Genomic DNA, 16,368 nt, shown 5'->3' on the forward strand with positions numbered 1-16,368 from the left:
CATCTGCCAGTTACAAATTTGTTATGTTAATAAGTTGGTTACAAATTTGTTCTGTTAATAAACACTTATTATCAGGACATAGGATTGCTTTGGTGGGACTGGGAGGTTTACAAGGTCATTTGGAGTGCACTTTTTTGTTTTTTCCCAAAGAGAATATAGGTTTGCTTTTTTAGCCAGAAAAACGATACAGAATATAGGTTTGCATTGTATGTGTTCTATGTAGTTGGATATATTTTTAATTAATCAGGTTGTTATTCGACTTCCTATTTTCAGCTTCAGTTTATGTAGACTTTCTACTTTTCAGTTTGTTTACACGCAAACTATAATAGTTACAAAGCACTTGTTTTAACTTTGAGGAGTGTAGTCCTCCAAGTTTTTATATTTGATAATGCCCACATACATGAACAAACATTTGGTACTTTCCTTAATTCCATCCACGTTTCTACATATGGTTATTGTTGTTGGGTCGGTGTCAATGAGATTTTGGAGGTTCCTCGCTTCTTTTGTCAAGTATGCTGTGGTTCTTCTTTTAGTTGTATTTTTCTGTGATTGCAGTCATGTACATTGGTAGATTACTTGTTTTGCAGGCAGCATCGATTGTCATTAAGGAATCTGTTGAGCCTTTGTTGGAAGACTATCGACCCCCTGGGATTTCATCCTTGAAGTTCAGTAAATTATTTCTAGGACATGTGCCACCCAAAATTGAAGGTTTGAATGGTCTTTTGAAGAACGAACATATTCATGTCTTGTATACTGCTTTGCGTTGTGTTTCAGACTTATGTTTTGTTGTTGGATTTCATGTTTTGATTTAAATTTAAGGAACACTCATCAAAATACAGACCAGAGATGCACTATTTAACGTTTTACACAGTCGCCACTATTCCAATTTGTGATCATGTGTCTTTTGATGAGCTTTTTGAAATCAAATCAAACTATATGGGTAAATGTTAAGTAGTTCATATCTCATAGTTATTTTGACAAATTTCCCTAAGTTAATTTGATATTGGGATTTGGGCACTTGGCTTGGTGGTTAGTGCATTGAGGGGCTGCATCGTTGCCTCAGATTTGATTCCCACTCCTAACTTACCTCAGAAACCAGAAAAGGACAGATCGATGTCTATCTAGTCCAGTGTTTTTAAAATGAGGGATGCCGATGTGGGTGCCGATGCAGCGATGCGGTCTAGATGTGAGTGCATCGCGGCGATGAAGTCAATAAATATAAAAAAATTCTAAAAAATCTAAAAGAGTAGGTTAATGCATAAAAAAAATATGGAGATGATATATATGTGATAGTAGGTATTTAATTTATTCTTTAACGCCAAAAATATTAGTTGTCGGTGATTTTGTATCCACTGTCCCCTGATAGAAACTTGACACTAGCTTCATAAAATATTCAACATCACAAATTGGCAACCACAAACTTTAAAGTTACAAAATACTTGAAGAAAGTATCGATTTCTTCATGGCCTTGAAACCCTCGATTTGTTGTCACAAGTTCGCCTAAACTTCCTCAAATCAACACCCAAAATATACAAATTAACAACCAAGAATCAACAAATGCACAAATTGAAGAACTTCAACAAATAAAATTTCAACCAATTTTTTTTTTTTATTCAATTGATCCAATAAAAGCGACGGATGTGGCTGAAAAATGTTGTTTGAGAGGTTTAATACGCGCCCAAACCCTTTCCCCCCATTTTCGAAGGTCAAAATGACCTTATTACCTCTGCCCGAGGGGTACAGTTTAGAAAAAATTCGCGGAAGTTTATGCGGCCTGATGCACTGAGATGCGGGATGCGGCTCTGATGCGGAGAGATGCGGCGCAAGAGATGCGGCGCATATGCGAGCGCATCTCTCCAAACCGCATATGCGGGGATTTTTGATGTGCTGACCAATGCATCGCCTGATGCGGCCGCATTTTAAAACACTAATCTAGTCTTTTTTTCCCTACATAATACTGAGAGAAGGTATAGATTTTCTTTGTGAATGCTAGCATACATAGCATATTTGTATATGTAAATATTGTAAATAATTAATAATCGCATGTCTATTGAAGACCAATGTTTAGCGTGGAAGACTCCACCTAGGTGGCCAGGGGTCCTAGCTGCCTATGTGGTTCCCTCGTTGTTGAGGGATCCTAAAAACAACGAGATAAGGGAAGAACGCGCAGGAGGGGTGGGGGGTATATGTGATACCAAACCCCCTAATGTGATATTTTAACAATTAAGAAAATTGACATTTGATTTGCTTTTTTGTGTTGTACATACATACAGTAGTTTGAAGCAATGGTTTAAAAAGCGAATCGGTGACCCAGATCAGGCACCTCAAAAATCGATCCGGATCGGCGAATTGGCGATTCGGATCGAGAATCGGCTGAATCGGTCGGATTAAAGCTTTAAAAAAATCCGAAAAAATTATTAAAATTCATTATAAATGTTGTTTTTTAGGAATCCAATAAAAAATGAGGGTACTACATTATTAACTTTCATTTTTTTTATCAATTTGGGAATATTGCAATGTTCTTTCCCTGTATAAATTTATTTTAACTATTAAATTTGCATCACATAAAAGAAAAATCATAGAATTATCATGGATAAAATATATAATTATATATGGACTATTATAAAAAGTAGACTAATCAATGAAAGAATGGTTATTAAAATCTCGTTTTGGTGAAAAACCCTAACCCGCTAAAAAAACCCAAACTATTACAGCCTAACTAACTATAATCCAAAATTATTACAACCTCACTAATTATAATATTATATATTGAAATTATAATTATTAGTTTACATTTTATAATTATTGTATTAGACAAATAATAACAAATTAGAAATATTTTATAACATTATCTAATTTAAAATGTATTATTGACAACTGTAAGAAAAATAGTACATTACATGATTTATAATGTAAAAATTCATAAATAAAATAAAATATTTGGCTATCAATATAAAAATTAATAAAATGCGTACAAATTTTGGAAATAACACTTCAATTTTTCAAAAAATTATTTTTTTAGGTTTCTATAATAAATTTAGTAAAAGAGATTGTTAGTAGAAAGATGGAGAGTTCAAATAGAATAAATTTTTTATTTTTATTTTTTTTATACTTTTCATATTATTTACAAAAATAATTATACCACTATATACAACAAAAATTAACTGTTATATAAAAAATTAATTTTTTTATTTTTCATTTTTTTATGTCTTTTATATTATTTACAAAAATATTTATATTTATACCAACCACTATATACACAACAAAAATATTTATATTTATATTTATACCAATAACTATATATACAACAAAAATGTAACACATGCTCAAGGGGATTCGAAAACAACAAAAATATTTATACCAACCACTATTATACACAACAAAAATGCAGCACATGCCCAAGGGGATTCAAATGCAACACATGCCCAAGGGGGTGCCCAAGGGGATTCGACCTTGGGACCTCAATTAAAAGAATCAAAGTCATAACCATCAAGCCATCTAACTACATGTGATTATAAATTGCTGATTAATAGACTATATTTACATTTCGTTTTCATTTAATGATGTTCGGGAATTATCCCACATCAAAAGATGGGTATTCAACATTGGTATATAAATACCTATGCAATATGAACAATAAAATGTGTGTAAAAATATTAGGGCAACCTCACACGTGTGCACGTGTGAGTGTACGTGGGGCACGCTCGCACGTGCGCTTGGACACACGTGTGCACGCGTGAGTGTGTGGGGGGTATGGTCGCACGTGTGCTTGGACACACGTGTGGGTGCGTGGGGCACGCTCGCACGTGCACTTGGACACACGTGTGCACGTGTGAGTGTGCGTGGGGCACACTCGCACATGCGCTTGAACACGTGTGTGCATGTGAGTGTGCGTGGGACACGCTCGTACGTGCGCTTGAACACACGTGTGTGCGTGTGGCACGCTCGCACGTGCGTGTCATGCGTTTACGTGTGTGAACCAGGTTGAACCGGGCTAAACCGGATAGAACCGGATGGGAACCGGCGGTTCCACTCTAGAACCGGGCGGTTTCCGGTTTTTGTTTAGAACCGGCACGGGCACGCGTGTTTCCGAGTCGAACCGGGCGAGTCCGGTTCGACTCGCCGTTTTTTAAAACACTGGTTTGAAGCTTAAATTATTAACCTTTAGAAATTCGAACTTAATCAAACATGAATGCTGAACTTGAGATGAAATAAAAAATCACTTCAGTCATACAACATTGTGAATAGGGAGTGGGAGTAAGGAATAACTTTCATAGGCCACGTATGCCTTATGTATAAAGAGTTATATTACATGCCATACCGTCTTACTAATCACTACCAGAAAGTCCTTAAAATCAAAAGCCTCAAAATAAGAAAACAATTCTCAAATTGCAAACTGTCGTCACTGCCATGTCCACTATTATCACCACCATCACTATTAGTTGCTTTTGATGTCAAGCCATCATCATTAGATCCTGTGTAATATAGTGTTTGTCTTCCTCTATCTCATTTGATTTAGCCTCATCCTCGTCCTCCCCTATTGTCTTTATGCTCTTTCTTGAAGATCTAAATCCAATGGCCCCTACTAGGCTCAACGAGGTCCCAACAGCTTCACATACTTTGCCCTAGCTAAAGCTCTTTCTAGGGAACACCTCATCATCTCCAGCACTGACTAACCATCTAAGAAATCTCCGTATCTCACATAGGAATGGGGTCGATATAGTAGCGCTCTTGTTGACTAACCTTTGATTTTAACCTTTTAAGAAGATTGTACTATCTGTTTTCGCTAGAATTTGTTTCTTTGTTTTTTGCATGGTCCTATTGGTTAAGAAACCATAATGGAAGTTAGGGCTTCCTTGTTAAGGCATATGAGGACTGATAGAACTTAGGAGTAGTAGGACAATGGGTTAAGAAATTGCCAACTCGAATGAGTTGAAGTTGTGCTCGTAACCATAAGAGGTACAACTCAAACTCAATTTGCAAAGGTTAATCTTTTGCAGGTTCGTGGCTTTTCCCCCTTGTGTTGCTCATCATAGAGCTACATTACAAAAAAGAAGAGCATATGTGGCATAGATCTAGTTGCTTGGAGCTAAGGTATAGCAAAGAAGAAGATAGGGAAGATCGAAAATTAGAGAAAGATGGAAAAACCAGAGATAAAAGAAGGAGCACTTGCTGCACTAGGGCTTTGAGTAAAGTCCATAACAAGATGCTTTGTTATGCTTGAGTACATTTCTTATATAAGAAACTCTAAACAAGACTTAATCATGTCCATCAAACAAATCTAATCATGGCCATTTATTATAAAATACTTTAAGTGAATAAAAAGACATAAAGGCCTCTAGAAATTAGTACTTATTGCCCCTAAGTTACTAAAACGACTCAAGTAATAAGTAAAAAACATAAAAGGACAGATTCACTGATTATTTTACCCTTTTGTGATTCCTCTCTTAAACTGAAGCTTGTCTCTCTTGTCTAGATACTCGAGAATAGTATTTTGGGTTGCATCAGTTCCCCTTCATCAAAGGAATTCTCTCCCCTAAATACATCGGCTTGTCATCAAAGGTATCACCACGATATGGAATGAGATGCTTGACATTAAAAACATCGGAAGTACAAATATGGCTAAGCAACTTCGATTTGTAGGATTGTCATTAATCTTCTGCATCACTTCACACAATCTATTCTTATGCTGGCTCAACTTATGATATTCAAAACAACTTGCTCTAGAACCATGAACAAGCGTAGGAGGGAAGAGTCTTGAATCACTTCTAATCCTTCGTCCATAGAGATATCCATTAAAAATAACTTTGTAGAAAATCTCACCTCTATGACTTTTAAGATAGATCATTGAATGCGTCGAAAGGAGATTGCCAACCTTGTAATGAACTGATGAGAATGCAATGCCAATGCAAAGAAGAGCATATGTGGCATATATCTAGTTGGTTGGAGCTAAGGTATAGCAAAGAAGAAGATAGGGAAGATCGAAAATTAGATAAAGATGGAAAACCCAGAGATAAAAGAAGGAGCACTTGCTGCTCTAGGGCTTTGAGTAAAGTCCATAACGAGATGCTTTGTTATGCTTGAGTACATTTCTTATATAAGAAACTCTAAACAAGACTTAATCATGTCCATCAAACTAATCTAATCATGGCCATTTATTATAAAATACTTTAAGTGAATAAAAAGACATAAAGGCTTCTAGAAATTAGTACTTATTGCCCCTAAGTTACTAAAACGACTCAAGTAATAAATAAAAAACATAAAAGGACAGATTCACTGATTATTTTGCCCTTTTGTGATTCCTCTTTTAAACTGAAGCTTGTCTCTCTTGTCTAGATACTCGAGAATAGTATTTTGGGTTGCATCAGTCCCCCTTCATCAAAGGAATTCTCTCCCCTAAATACATCGGGTTGTCATTAAAGGTATCACCACGATATGGAATGAGATGCTTGACATTAAAAACATCGGAAGTACAAATATGGCTAAGCAACTTCGATTTGTAGGATTGTCATTAATCTTCTGCATCACTTCACACAGTCTATTCTTATGCTGGCTCAACTTATGATATTCAAAACAACTTGCTCTAGAACCATGAACAAGCGTAGGAGGGAAGAGTCTTGAATCACTTCTAATCCTACGTCCATAGAGATATCCATTCAAAATAACTTTGTAGAAAATCTCACCTCTATGACTTTTAAGATAGATCATTGAATGCGTCGAAAGGAGATTGCCAACCTTGTAATGAACTGATGAGAATGTAATGCCAATGCAAAGAAGAGCATATGTGGCATAGATCTAGTTGCTTGGAGCTAAGGTATAGCAAAGAAGAAGATAGGGAAGATCGAAAATTAGAGAAAGATGGAAAAACAAGAGATAAAAGGAGCACTTGCAGCTCTAGGGCTTTGAGTAAAGTCCATAACAAGATGCTTCGTTATGCTTGAGTACATTTCTTATATAAGAAAACTCTAAACAAGACTTAATCCTGTCCATCAAACTAATCTAATCATGGCCTTTTATTATAAAATACTTTAAGTGAATAAAAAGACATAAAGGCTTTTAGAAATTAGTACTTATTGCCCCTAAGTTACTAAAACGACTCAAGTAATAAAAAAAAAACATTAAAGGACAGATTCACTGATTATTTTGCCTTTTTGTGATTCCTCTTGTAAACTGAAGCTTGTCTCTCTTGTCTAGATACTCGAGAATAGTATTTTGGGTTGCATCAGTCCCCCTTCATCAAAGGAATTCTCTCCCCCAAATACATCGGCTTGTCATCAAAGGTATCACCACGATATGGAATGAGGTGCTTGACATTAAAAACATCGGAAGTACGAATATGGCTAAGCAACTTCGATTTGTAGGATTGTCATTAATCTTCTGCATCACTTCACACAGTCTATTCTTATGCTGGCTCAACTTATGATATTCAAAACAACTTGCTCTAGAACCATGAACAAGCGTAGGAGGGAAGAGTCTTGAATCACTTCTAATCCTACGTCCATAGAGATATCCATTCAAAATAACTTTGTAGAAAATCTCACCTCTATGACTTTTAAGATAGATCATTGAATGCGTCGAAAGGAGATTGCCAACCTTGTAATGAACTGATGAGAATGCAATGCCAATGCAAAGAAGAGCATATGTGGCATAGATCTAGTTGCTTGGAGCTAAGGTATAGCAAAGAAGAAGATAGGGAAGATCGAAAATTAGAGAAAGATGGAAAAACCAGAGATAAAAGAAGGAGCACTTGCTGCTCTAGGGCTTTGAGTAAAGTCCATAATAAGATGCTTCGTTATGCTTGAGTACTTTTCTTATATAAGAAAACTCTAAACAAGGCTTAATCATGTCCATCAAACTAATCTAATCATGGCTATTTATTATAAAATACTTTAAGTGAATAAAAGACATAAGGGCCTCTAGAAATTACTACTTATTGCCCCTAAGTTATTAAAACGAGTTAAGTAATAAATAAAAAGCATAAAAGGACAGATTCATTGATTATTTTGCCCGTTTGTGATTCCTCTTGTAAACTGAAGCTTGTCTCTCTGTTCTAGATACTCGAGAATAGTATTTTGGGTTGCATCAGTCCTCCTTCATCAAAGGAATTCTCTCCCCCAAATACATCGGCTTGTCATCAAAGGTATCACCACGATATGAAATGAGATGCTTGACATTAAAAACATCGGAAGTACGGATATGGCTAAGAAACTTCGATTTGTTGGATGTCCTTAATCTTCTGCATCACTACACACAGTCCATTCTTATGCTGGCTCAACTAATGATATTCAAAACAACTTGCTCTAGAACCATGAACAAGCGTAGGAGGGAAGAGTCATGAATCACTTCTAATCCTACGTCCATAGAGATATCCATTCAAAATAACTTTGTAGAAAATCTCACCTCGATGACTTTTAAGATAGATCATCGAATGCGCCGAAAGGAGATTGCCAACCTTGTAATGAACTGATGAGAATGCAATGCCAGTGCAAAGATTACAACCAAACCCATGTTTTAGAACTTTAGCATGGGTATACTTAGCAGTTTCCATACTTTCTAATCTTTCACTACACCACTTTGATGTAGCAATACTAGCAAGAGCAAATTGTACCCATAGTTTTTCATCTCTTGGGAACATTGTAACTTAACCTTAAGGATATCCAATTGAAAGTAACTAGAGTTGATTATTTTCTCGGTCATGATCTCTCTTATAGACGTCTCATCTATTACGTTTTGTGCACATTGGAAGCTTATACTACTGCAATACAAGTGCACAACACTATCAATCATAAACATACTTGAGGAAAACTCTTCTCTTAGATTGCAAGAAAAACTTAGAACTCTGAGGCGCATCCTTGCTGAATTTGGTGAGGTCAAGATGCAAATCTCCTTAGGTTTAGGTTTTGGGAGAAAATGATAAGGAACATATTTGGTTCTTCCATCGAAGCAGAGGGACGACTCAAGCTAAATTCTCTTGAAGAGAATGATTTCATCAAACCCCTCTGTGAGCATCAAACTCACCAGCTGAGAGTTCAGGGGAAAATATCTTGACTCTTCAAAATGTGTATCATATGACACCCTAAATTCAGGTAAAACTCTAGGAAGAACAACATCACCTCCTTCAACACTGTTCTCCTCACTACTTTCTCTGGGGACTAAAATACCAACTATCTCCAATATTTTGGGAACCGCTCCTTGACATCCACCATGTTCTTCATCAAGAATAGAAGCATCCACAAAATCCTCTCCGATGGTAGGATCTTCTTCTTGATCCTCTTTATGGATTGGATCACCATTAAAGCTATGGTCATCAACTTCTTTTTAACATCCAAATATTTATCCAGGTACTTGTCAAAGGCTAAGTAATGAGTCCTAGTCCACTACGTGTTTATCTTGAGAACCATTTGATGAGAACGAAGTTCTCGATGTTTTCCTTGGATAGACTTCCATAAAACCTGCTCACATCATCAGTGATTTCGTGCCTAGGTCGATGACAATGTGCAGTGAATTCTTGACTAGGATCACACCATGAATCCGACCTGTTTGACACCAACTTGGTCACCAACTCATCTGCCTCGATCTCATCCTCCTGAGATGGCGCTTCCATCTGAGCCAAATGCAGAGCTAAGGCTTCGACCAATCTCCTCAGATCTTCAATCCCTTCTCGAGAACTAGCATCAAAGACTTTTATAGTTGTCGTTGTTCCTCCTCTTCCTCGGCATGGAGGCATGGTTGTTGATCTAGGGCACACAAATCGACACAATTGTACCGTCCGCAAAGTGCTATAGTAACATCTGTATAGATCGTCCGGCTATAATACCAACTTGCTGTAAATCTAGTAGCTTGGAGCTAGGGTTTAGCAAAGAAGAAGATAAGGATGATCCAAAATTAGAGAAAGATACAAAAACCTGAGATAAAAGAAGGAGCTCTTGCTGCTCTAGTGTTTTGAATAAAGTCCATAACAAGATGCTTCATTATGCTTGAGTACATCTCTTACATAAGAAAATCTTAAACAAGACTTAATCCTGGTCATCTAATGAATCTAATCATGGCTATTTATTAGAAAGGACTTTAAATGAATAAAGAGACAAATGACTTTAGAAATTACTACGTATTCTCCCTAAGTAAAATTACTCAAGAAATAAATAAAAGGTGTAAAAGGATAGATTCAAGGATTGTTTTACCCTTCAACGGTTCCTCTTGTAAACTTTAAGTTTGTCTCTCATAGTTAGATATTCAAGAGCAGTATTCTGGGTTGCATCAATATCAATATACTTATAGATGTGTTCTAGTAATATAGTTTAGGGGAATGATCATGTGTATTTTCAATACACCTTTAAGGTCGTTTTACTCTAATTGTACTTTTACCTTTTTACCCCACCAGTTTCTCTCTCCTTTTTTCTCTCTTCCCTACTTTCATCATGTTTATCTCTCTCTCTCCCCATTTTCTCTCCCACAATGACACCTCTCTCTCTCCTATGGGTGCCAAAGATCAATCTATAGAGGTCTCTCTCTCTCTCTCTCTCTAGTAGAGGTAGCAAAGGGAATGAATGCCCTTTTAACTCTCTTCCCATTGAAACCCTCATCTGTCCCTCTCCTCCCGTTCTCTTTCTAGCACTTTTACCCCTATCCATGGTGATGGTTTTTTTTGTTCTTGCAACTTCAAAGGTTGTTGTCCTGAAACTTTGAGTGGTGAAATTTTGGGGTAAATATTTGTATTAGGCTGCATTAGATAGATGAATCATAGAGATGCTTTGTCAAGGAAAAGGAATCATCAGAGGTCTAGTAGGGGCTTGGTTTCTTCTATTTTTCCCTTTTTAATGGAAGAAAAGGAAGTGCAAACACAAAATTGCAGGGGCTTGAATTTCCATTTCATTGATGGTGCAGAACAAGGGAGAGAAAACTCCCAACCTACAAATACTTAAAAGGAAGGGACAAAATGATGCTAAGAAAAAGCCAGCATCTGTGAAAAGAGAGTGCAACACCTAAGTTCTTTTAATAGTTGAAGATGGTGAGGAAGAGAGAGAAAGGCTGAGATTCAAGAAGGGGTAGCTCCTCTCTTTAGCGGATGTGTGTCTGGGTTTCGTAGAAAGACATATGGGTTTTTCAACATAGCTTTTGAGACCAACACATGGTCATGATTTTTAATATTTCTTTGTAGACATTTTGCAAGCAGGGGAATATGTCTGGTTTTGAAGAGCTAGATTGCAAGCAGAAGAGAGAGCGCTCTGAGTTAGAGAGAGACGAGAAAAAAGAGGTGTTGATGGGTTATTTTTGTTACGATTAAGAAAGGGAGAATGAGAAAAGAGCAAAGGGGAATTTTTCAAAAGAAGGGTTTGGAATGTTTTATACACAGTAACACACTGTATTGAAAGTTCATAGGATCATTCCCCTATAGTTTATGCTATTATATAAATCCAGTACTCAAATCATAAATTCACAATGAAAATACAACACTTAAATTTTTTACCCGTTTCTTAAGCACACAACACCTAAAATTTTTACAAATTGACTTGCATACACCTTTATTAAATACACATTCTCATAAAAGTAAAGCAGGGTTACCTAAATACCGTCTCTTAAGCACACAACATTTAAATTTTTTTACAAATTGACTTGCATACACCCTTTATTAAATACACTTTCTCATAAAAGTATTTCCATGTCTCACTGATACAGTCACTCTACTCACTGATTTACAGAAACAAAGGAGGACTAAATACACCTGAAACATCCCAAACACGATTTCCATTCATCTGGACACAATGAGATTGCAAACATACAACATAACTTGTACAAACGTAAGTAGAATGATTCCTCATATTTAGATACAATGAGATTTCTCGCATTTGGACAAAATGAAGTCTCACATTTGGACACAATTCTAAGCCAGATGGACCTCGTTCCCATATACTTTATGGGACAAATTTAGATCATGCTTCCTTCAAATTGGGATCATGATCCCTTTAACTCACTTGTGTATAGATCTCGATCCCCATCCCATGGATCTTCAGGCATATCTCGATCCCGCACTCCTGATCCTGATCTAGGATTTGATCTTGCTTCCGATCCTGTAACTATGGGCCAACCCATTCTTACCTACTCTGGGTTTGCAACCATAGTTACTGCAATCTCTCTGCTGAGGTCGCAATTCTGGTTTGCAACCACGATTCCGTGATTCTGACAAGGAATCTTTATGGAACTAATTTCCTGGATCTTAGGAATCTCGAGTCATTAATTTAGGAATGTTGTTTCAAACTTTTTTGGAGTTTTGATCCCATTATTTATGGAAACTTGGTCCCAACTTATACGAATCTCTATTCCAACAGTTATTGAATCTTGATTCAACATCTGTTGATTCCTTATTTCACATGTAATGAATCTCAATTCGTTTTGGATTTATATCCAGAATGCACAGCATCAAGTATTTTGGTTCTTAGGTGCAGGGAATTGTGATTTAATCAACACTAATCTTGCTTTGACCTCTATAGAATCTCGATCCGAATTATTTTGGAATCTTGATTCCACAAAATCAAGTAATGTGTTGCATAAGTGCACAAATCTGCGATTCATTGTACGAGTAATCTCACCTCAAATATTTATGGATTCAGATTTCAGTTTATTGGAAACCTAATTGGAGGACGTTGTTTCCCATAGTTTATAGGTGTTCCAAATAGTAATCCAATGAATGCAGTGCAGCAGTATTTGTAATTCGAATGAACTTGCAAATGCAAATGTTAGACTTAAGAGGTATTCAACATGTATGATTTTAATATCTTTTGCAAGTATCAAAGGTAAGTATAACTAGTGTTCGAAAATTCCGCCGCCCGACCGCCTAAGCGAAAAATTTCAAAAAAACCACCTAGGCGCTATCTAGCGGTGAAATTATGCGGCTTGTCTCCTGGTGCCCGCCTAAGTGGGCAAGGCGCTGCCTAGGCTCTACAGTCTGGCGCCCACCTAGGTGTCGCCCAGTGACAGTTTGCGGAAGGACGAAAAAAACGTTCGACCAGAGTAAAAAACAATGTCATTTCCCCCCCCCCTAAAATTGGGGGAAAAAAATGTCATTTTGCCCGCCCTAAAATTGGGGGAAAAGGGTTTTGGGGGGTCCTCTGAGCCCCCAAAACAAAAACCGTGGCTTTTAGGGTGAGAAAAACTCCGCAAAAAATACTATTTTGTGATTTATCAAAAGATTGATAAAGTTTTGATTTTTGCAATGTCTTCCCAAGACAAAGGCAATAGTTCATGGGTGGATTTAGAGCTTCTAGTAGTTGATTTGAGGACTTTTGACGACCCAATAGACAAAGTTTGCACTGACATCGATTTGATTTGATATTTTTATATTATTATCATATTTTAAAGAGGGTTTTGATTTTATTTTGCTACAATATATTATGTTACGAAATTTAAAAATAATGTACAAGACATGTGTGCCAAGTTGATTCAATTCAAATTTGTATGGCATTAACGGAGTACTGTTTTGGTAAAACAATACTTCATTGGCAATATGTTATAAATAGTTTGGTAATACTTCATTGGCAAGTAGAACAAAGAATCAAAACTAACTATCCCTGTGTCTGCTTGATGCTTGATTGTAAGGGGTTTACAAATCTTGATTGCCTCAGGGGTCGAAACTCGAATCCAAACTTCATGGATCTCGATTCCAATCTGGGTTGAATCTATATTCCAAACTGGTATGAATCTCTATTTGAAATGCCTAGGAATCTCGATTCTAAAGATGTATGAATCTCAATTCCATAAATGAAGAAATCTTGATTCCATATTGGTCGATTCCAAATACATCGGAAACTCGATTTATAGAGCTAGGATTATCAATTCCATCGATGTAGGGATCTTGATTCTATTTTGGTCGAATCTTGCTTCCTATAAAGTAGGAGTCTCGTTTTCCACGATTCCTCTTGTTCGAACATCAATTCCAAAAACAAGAATCTTCTAGCTGGCTGCGGTTTTGTCATTCCACTAAAAAACGATTCGGATTCGGAATCGTTTCCAACAACTATGATTGTGATTCATCAGTAAGAAAAGCAAAAGCCATGTTCATTAGCATCCAAAACTGCAACAGAAGATCGGGGAACAACTCATTTATGGATGTTGAACCTCGTCGAATACAATTGCTTGAGTGTTTGACCAAATCAATATCCTATGGATGTTGAACCTCATCGAATACAATTGCTTGGGACAAGTCTTTGACCAAATCATTATCCTATGCAACGATTCCTCTTGTTTGAACATCAATTCCAAAAACAAGAATCTTCTAGCTGGTTGCGGTTTTGTCATTCCACCCTAAAACGATTTGGATTCGGAATCGTTTCCAACAACTATATTTGCGACTCATCAGTAAGAAAAGCAAAAGCCATGTTCATTAGCATCTAAAACTGCAACGGAAGATCGGGGAACGACTTATTTATGGATGTTGAACCTCATCGAACAATTGCTTGGGACAAGTGTTTGACCAAATCAATATCCTATGCTCCCAGCTCTATGTAATCTTCAAAGCAAGAGCAACCAAGTAGCGGATACTTTGGCAAAGGAGGGGGCTGGCTAGATCTCCCTTACCATCATTTAATGTGGTACCCACACCTTGAGATTCCCAAATAGTCCAAATTTTTTATATCCTGGGCATAGTTTTGCTTTCAAGTGTGTAGAATTTTACTTTCACAAATTTGGAAACCCTTTTTGGTGGAACCAAGAAAATTTTGTACACCCGATTTTATATCAATAACATTTGTTATTTGTCAACGAAATTGTATTTAGTTGTATATGTCTGATGGCATTGTTTATTTTTCTTAAAGGGGGAATTAATCTTTTCCATATAGATAATTGTAGATAAGGTGATCACTCGACATTTTTCATTAATGAGAACTACTTATTTCCATTTTTACTTTCCAGATCTCAAGGAATTGTGTTTCTATATAATTCTAAAATTTCTAAATGCATGTGTTTTATTGACTGAGTTGTAAGCACCGGACTCTAATTTCTATCTTGAGATTTATATCAGAGGCATGAGGCTATAGAGAGATGATATGGAAAAACTTTCCCCTATAAGGGGTATTTACAGTTTGAGAAGGCTTTTTTATGTAGTGCTTATTTCTTTTATTATAAGAAAAGTTGTATGGATCAAATAACTCATAAATTTCACTGTAATCATTCTTAACTTTGAAAAATAACACCAGCATCTACTGCTAAAGCTTCAGAAACATGCCTAAAGCATTAGATAAAAATTACGTAAATGCCTCTGGAGTGAAGAAGATCATCTCATTAATATTTCCTGCTGTCTTGATCTGGTTATAGTGTCTAAATTCTAGAGTCTGTTACTAGTAGCTCTTATATGTGTGAACGGTGGATTTTTAGTTTAGCGAAGTATGTTTCTCTAGTCATTCTTGGATGAACTTCAGACATTTTCAAATGTCTTGTTTGTGGGGACATCAAGCTGATCCTTTGGTATAATTATTTTGCTTTAGGTATTCGTGTCCAAAGCCTAAAGAAAGGTCAAATAACAATGGATTTGGATTTGAGATGGGGTGGTGATCCAAGCATCATTCTTGCTGTCGAAGCCCTTGTTGCTTCGCTGCCCATTCAGGTGCATACCTTATTCAGTTAACCAAGAAATGAACTAACTCATGATGTGTTTATTGATATCTTGTTTAGCTCCTTGTTGGATTTTTGTTTTCCTTGATGGGTTTAAGCTGCAAGGTTTTCCCATAATATGTTTTTCGTAACGCATATGAAAGCCTATGTGCTTTCGTATAATATATGAATCATGCTTATTTTATAAGTTATGGAATGCAACTAGATTGAGTCTTAGTCTTGCGGTTCCGGTTTCAGCTGAAGGATCTCCAAGTTTTCACTATTGTACGAGTGATTTTTCAACTTGCTGAAGAGATTCCATGCATTTCTGCTGTTGTTGCAGCTCTCCTAGCTGAGGTAACATGATTATTTTCTTCATTTTTTCTACAGGTATTATGGTGATAGGATTTTATTTGGACTTGGGTGAGGATACAAAATAGCTAAGGTAGCTCGTATTTCCTATGGCAGGGTGCTGAGTGTAGTCACCTTTGTTTTCTGATATTGCCACCCATGGCAGTATGTGTCTATCATTGTCACTGTGTTTTTTGGTGGAATATAAACGAATGTGTGACCAATCATTAGGTTGTCATACAGACCATATATAAAAAGTACACAGAGTATTTTGCTAAGTCCTTAAGAAGAGTGCATGTTTGTGTATACTCAGGCGACGAACATTGTATTAGAGCTAAACGATAAGACGTGGGTCTGAACCTTTCTGGCGAAACTGTGGAAATCTCAATTGGTTGCACAATATAATTATGGGTTACCAAAAAAGAATCTGTGTAT

At 36.6% G+C, this 16,368-nt stretch overlaps 1 protein-coding gene across 1 annotated transcript in view; it reads left to right on the forward strand.

Annotated features, from left to right (window-relative positions):
- Positions 1-16,368, forward strand: part of NTMC2T4 (Calcium-dependent lipid-binding (CaLB domain) family protein) — a 44,880-nt gene that overhangs the window by 14,711 nt on the left and 13,801 nt on the right. The window contains exons 4-6 of the mRNA XM_006829062.4: positions 588-708; positions 15,477-15,595; positions 15,841-15,939. Of these exons, the coding sequence (XP_006829125.1) occupies positions 588-708; positions 15,477-15,595; positions 15,841-15,939 (339 nt within the window). The remainder of the gene's footprint in view (positions 1-587; positions 709-15,476; positions 15,596-15,840; positions 15,940-16,368) is intronic.

The sequence above is a fragment of the Amborella trichopoda genome, chromosome 9 (genome assembly GCF_054954075.1).
Source record: "Amborella trichopoda isolate Santa Cruz 75 chromosome 9, AtrichopodaSantaCruz75HAP2 v2.0, whole genome shotgun sequence".
In the NCBI taxonomy this organism is placed as follows: domain Eukaryota; kingdom Viridiplantae; phylum Streptophyta; class Magnoliopsida; order Amborellales; family Amborellaceae; genus Amborella; species Amborella trichopoda.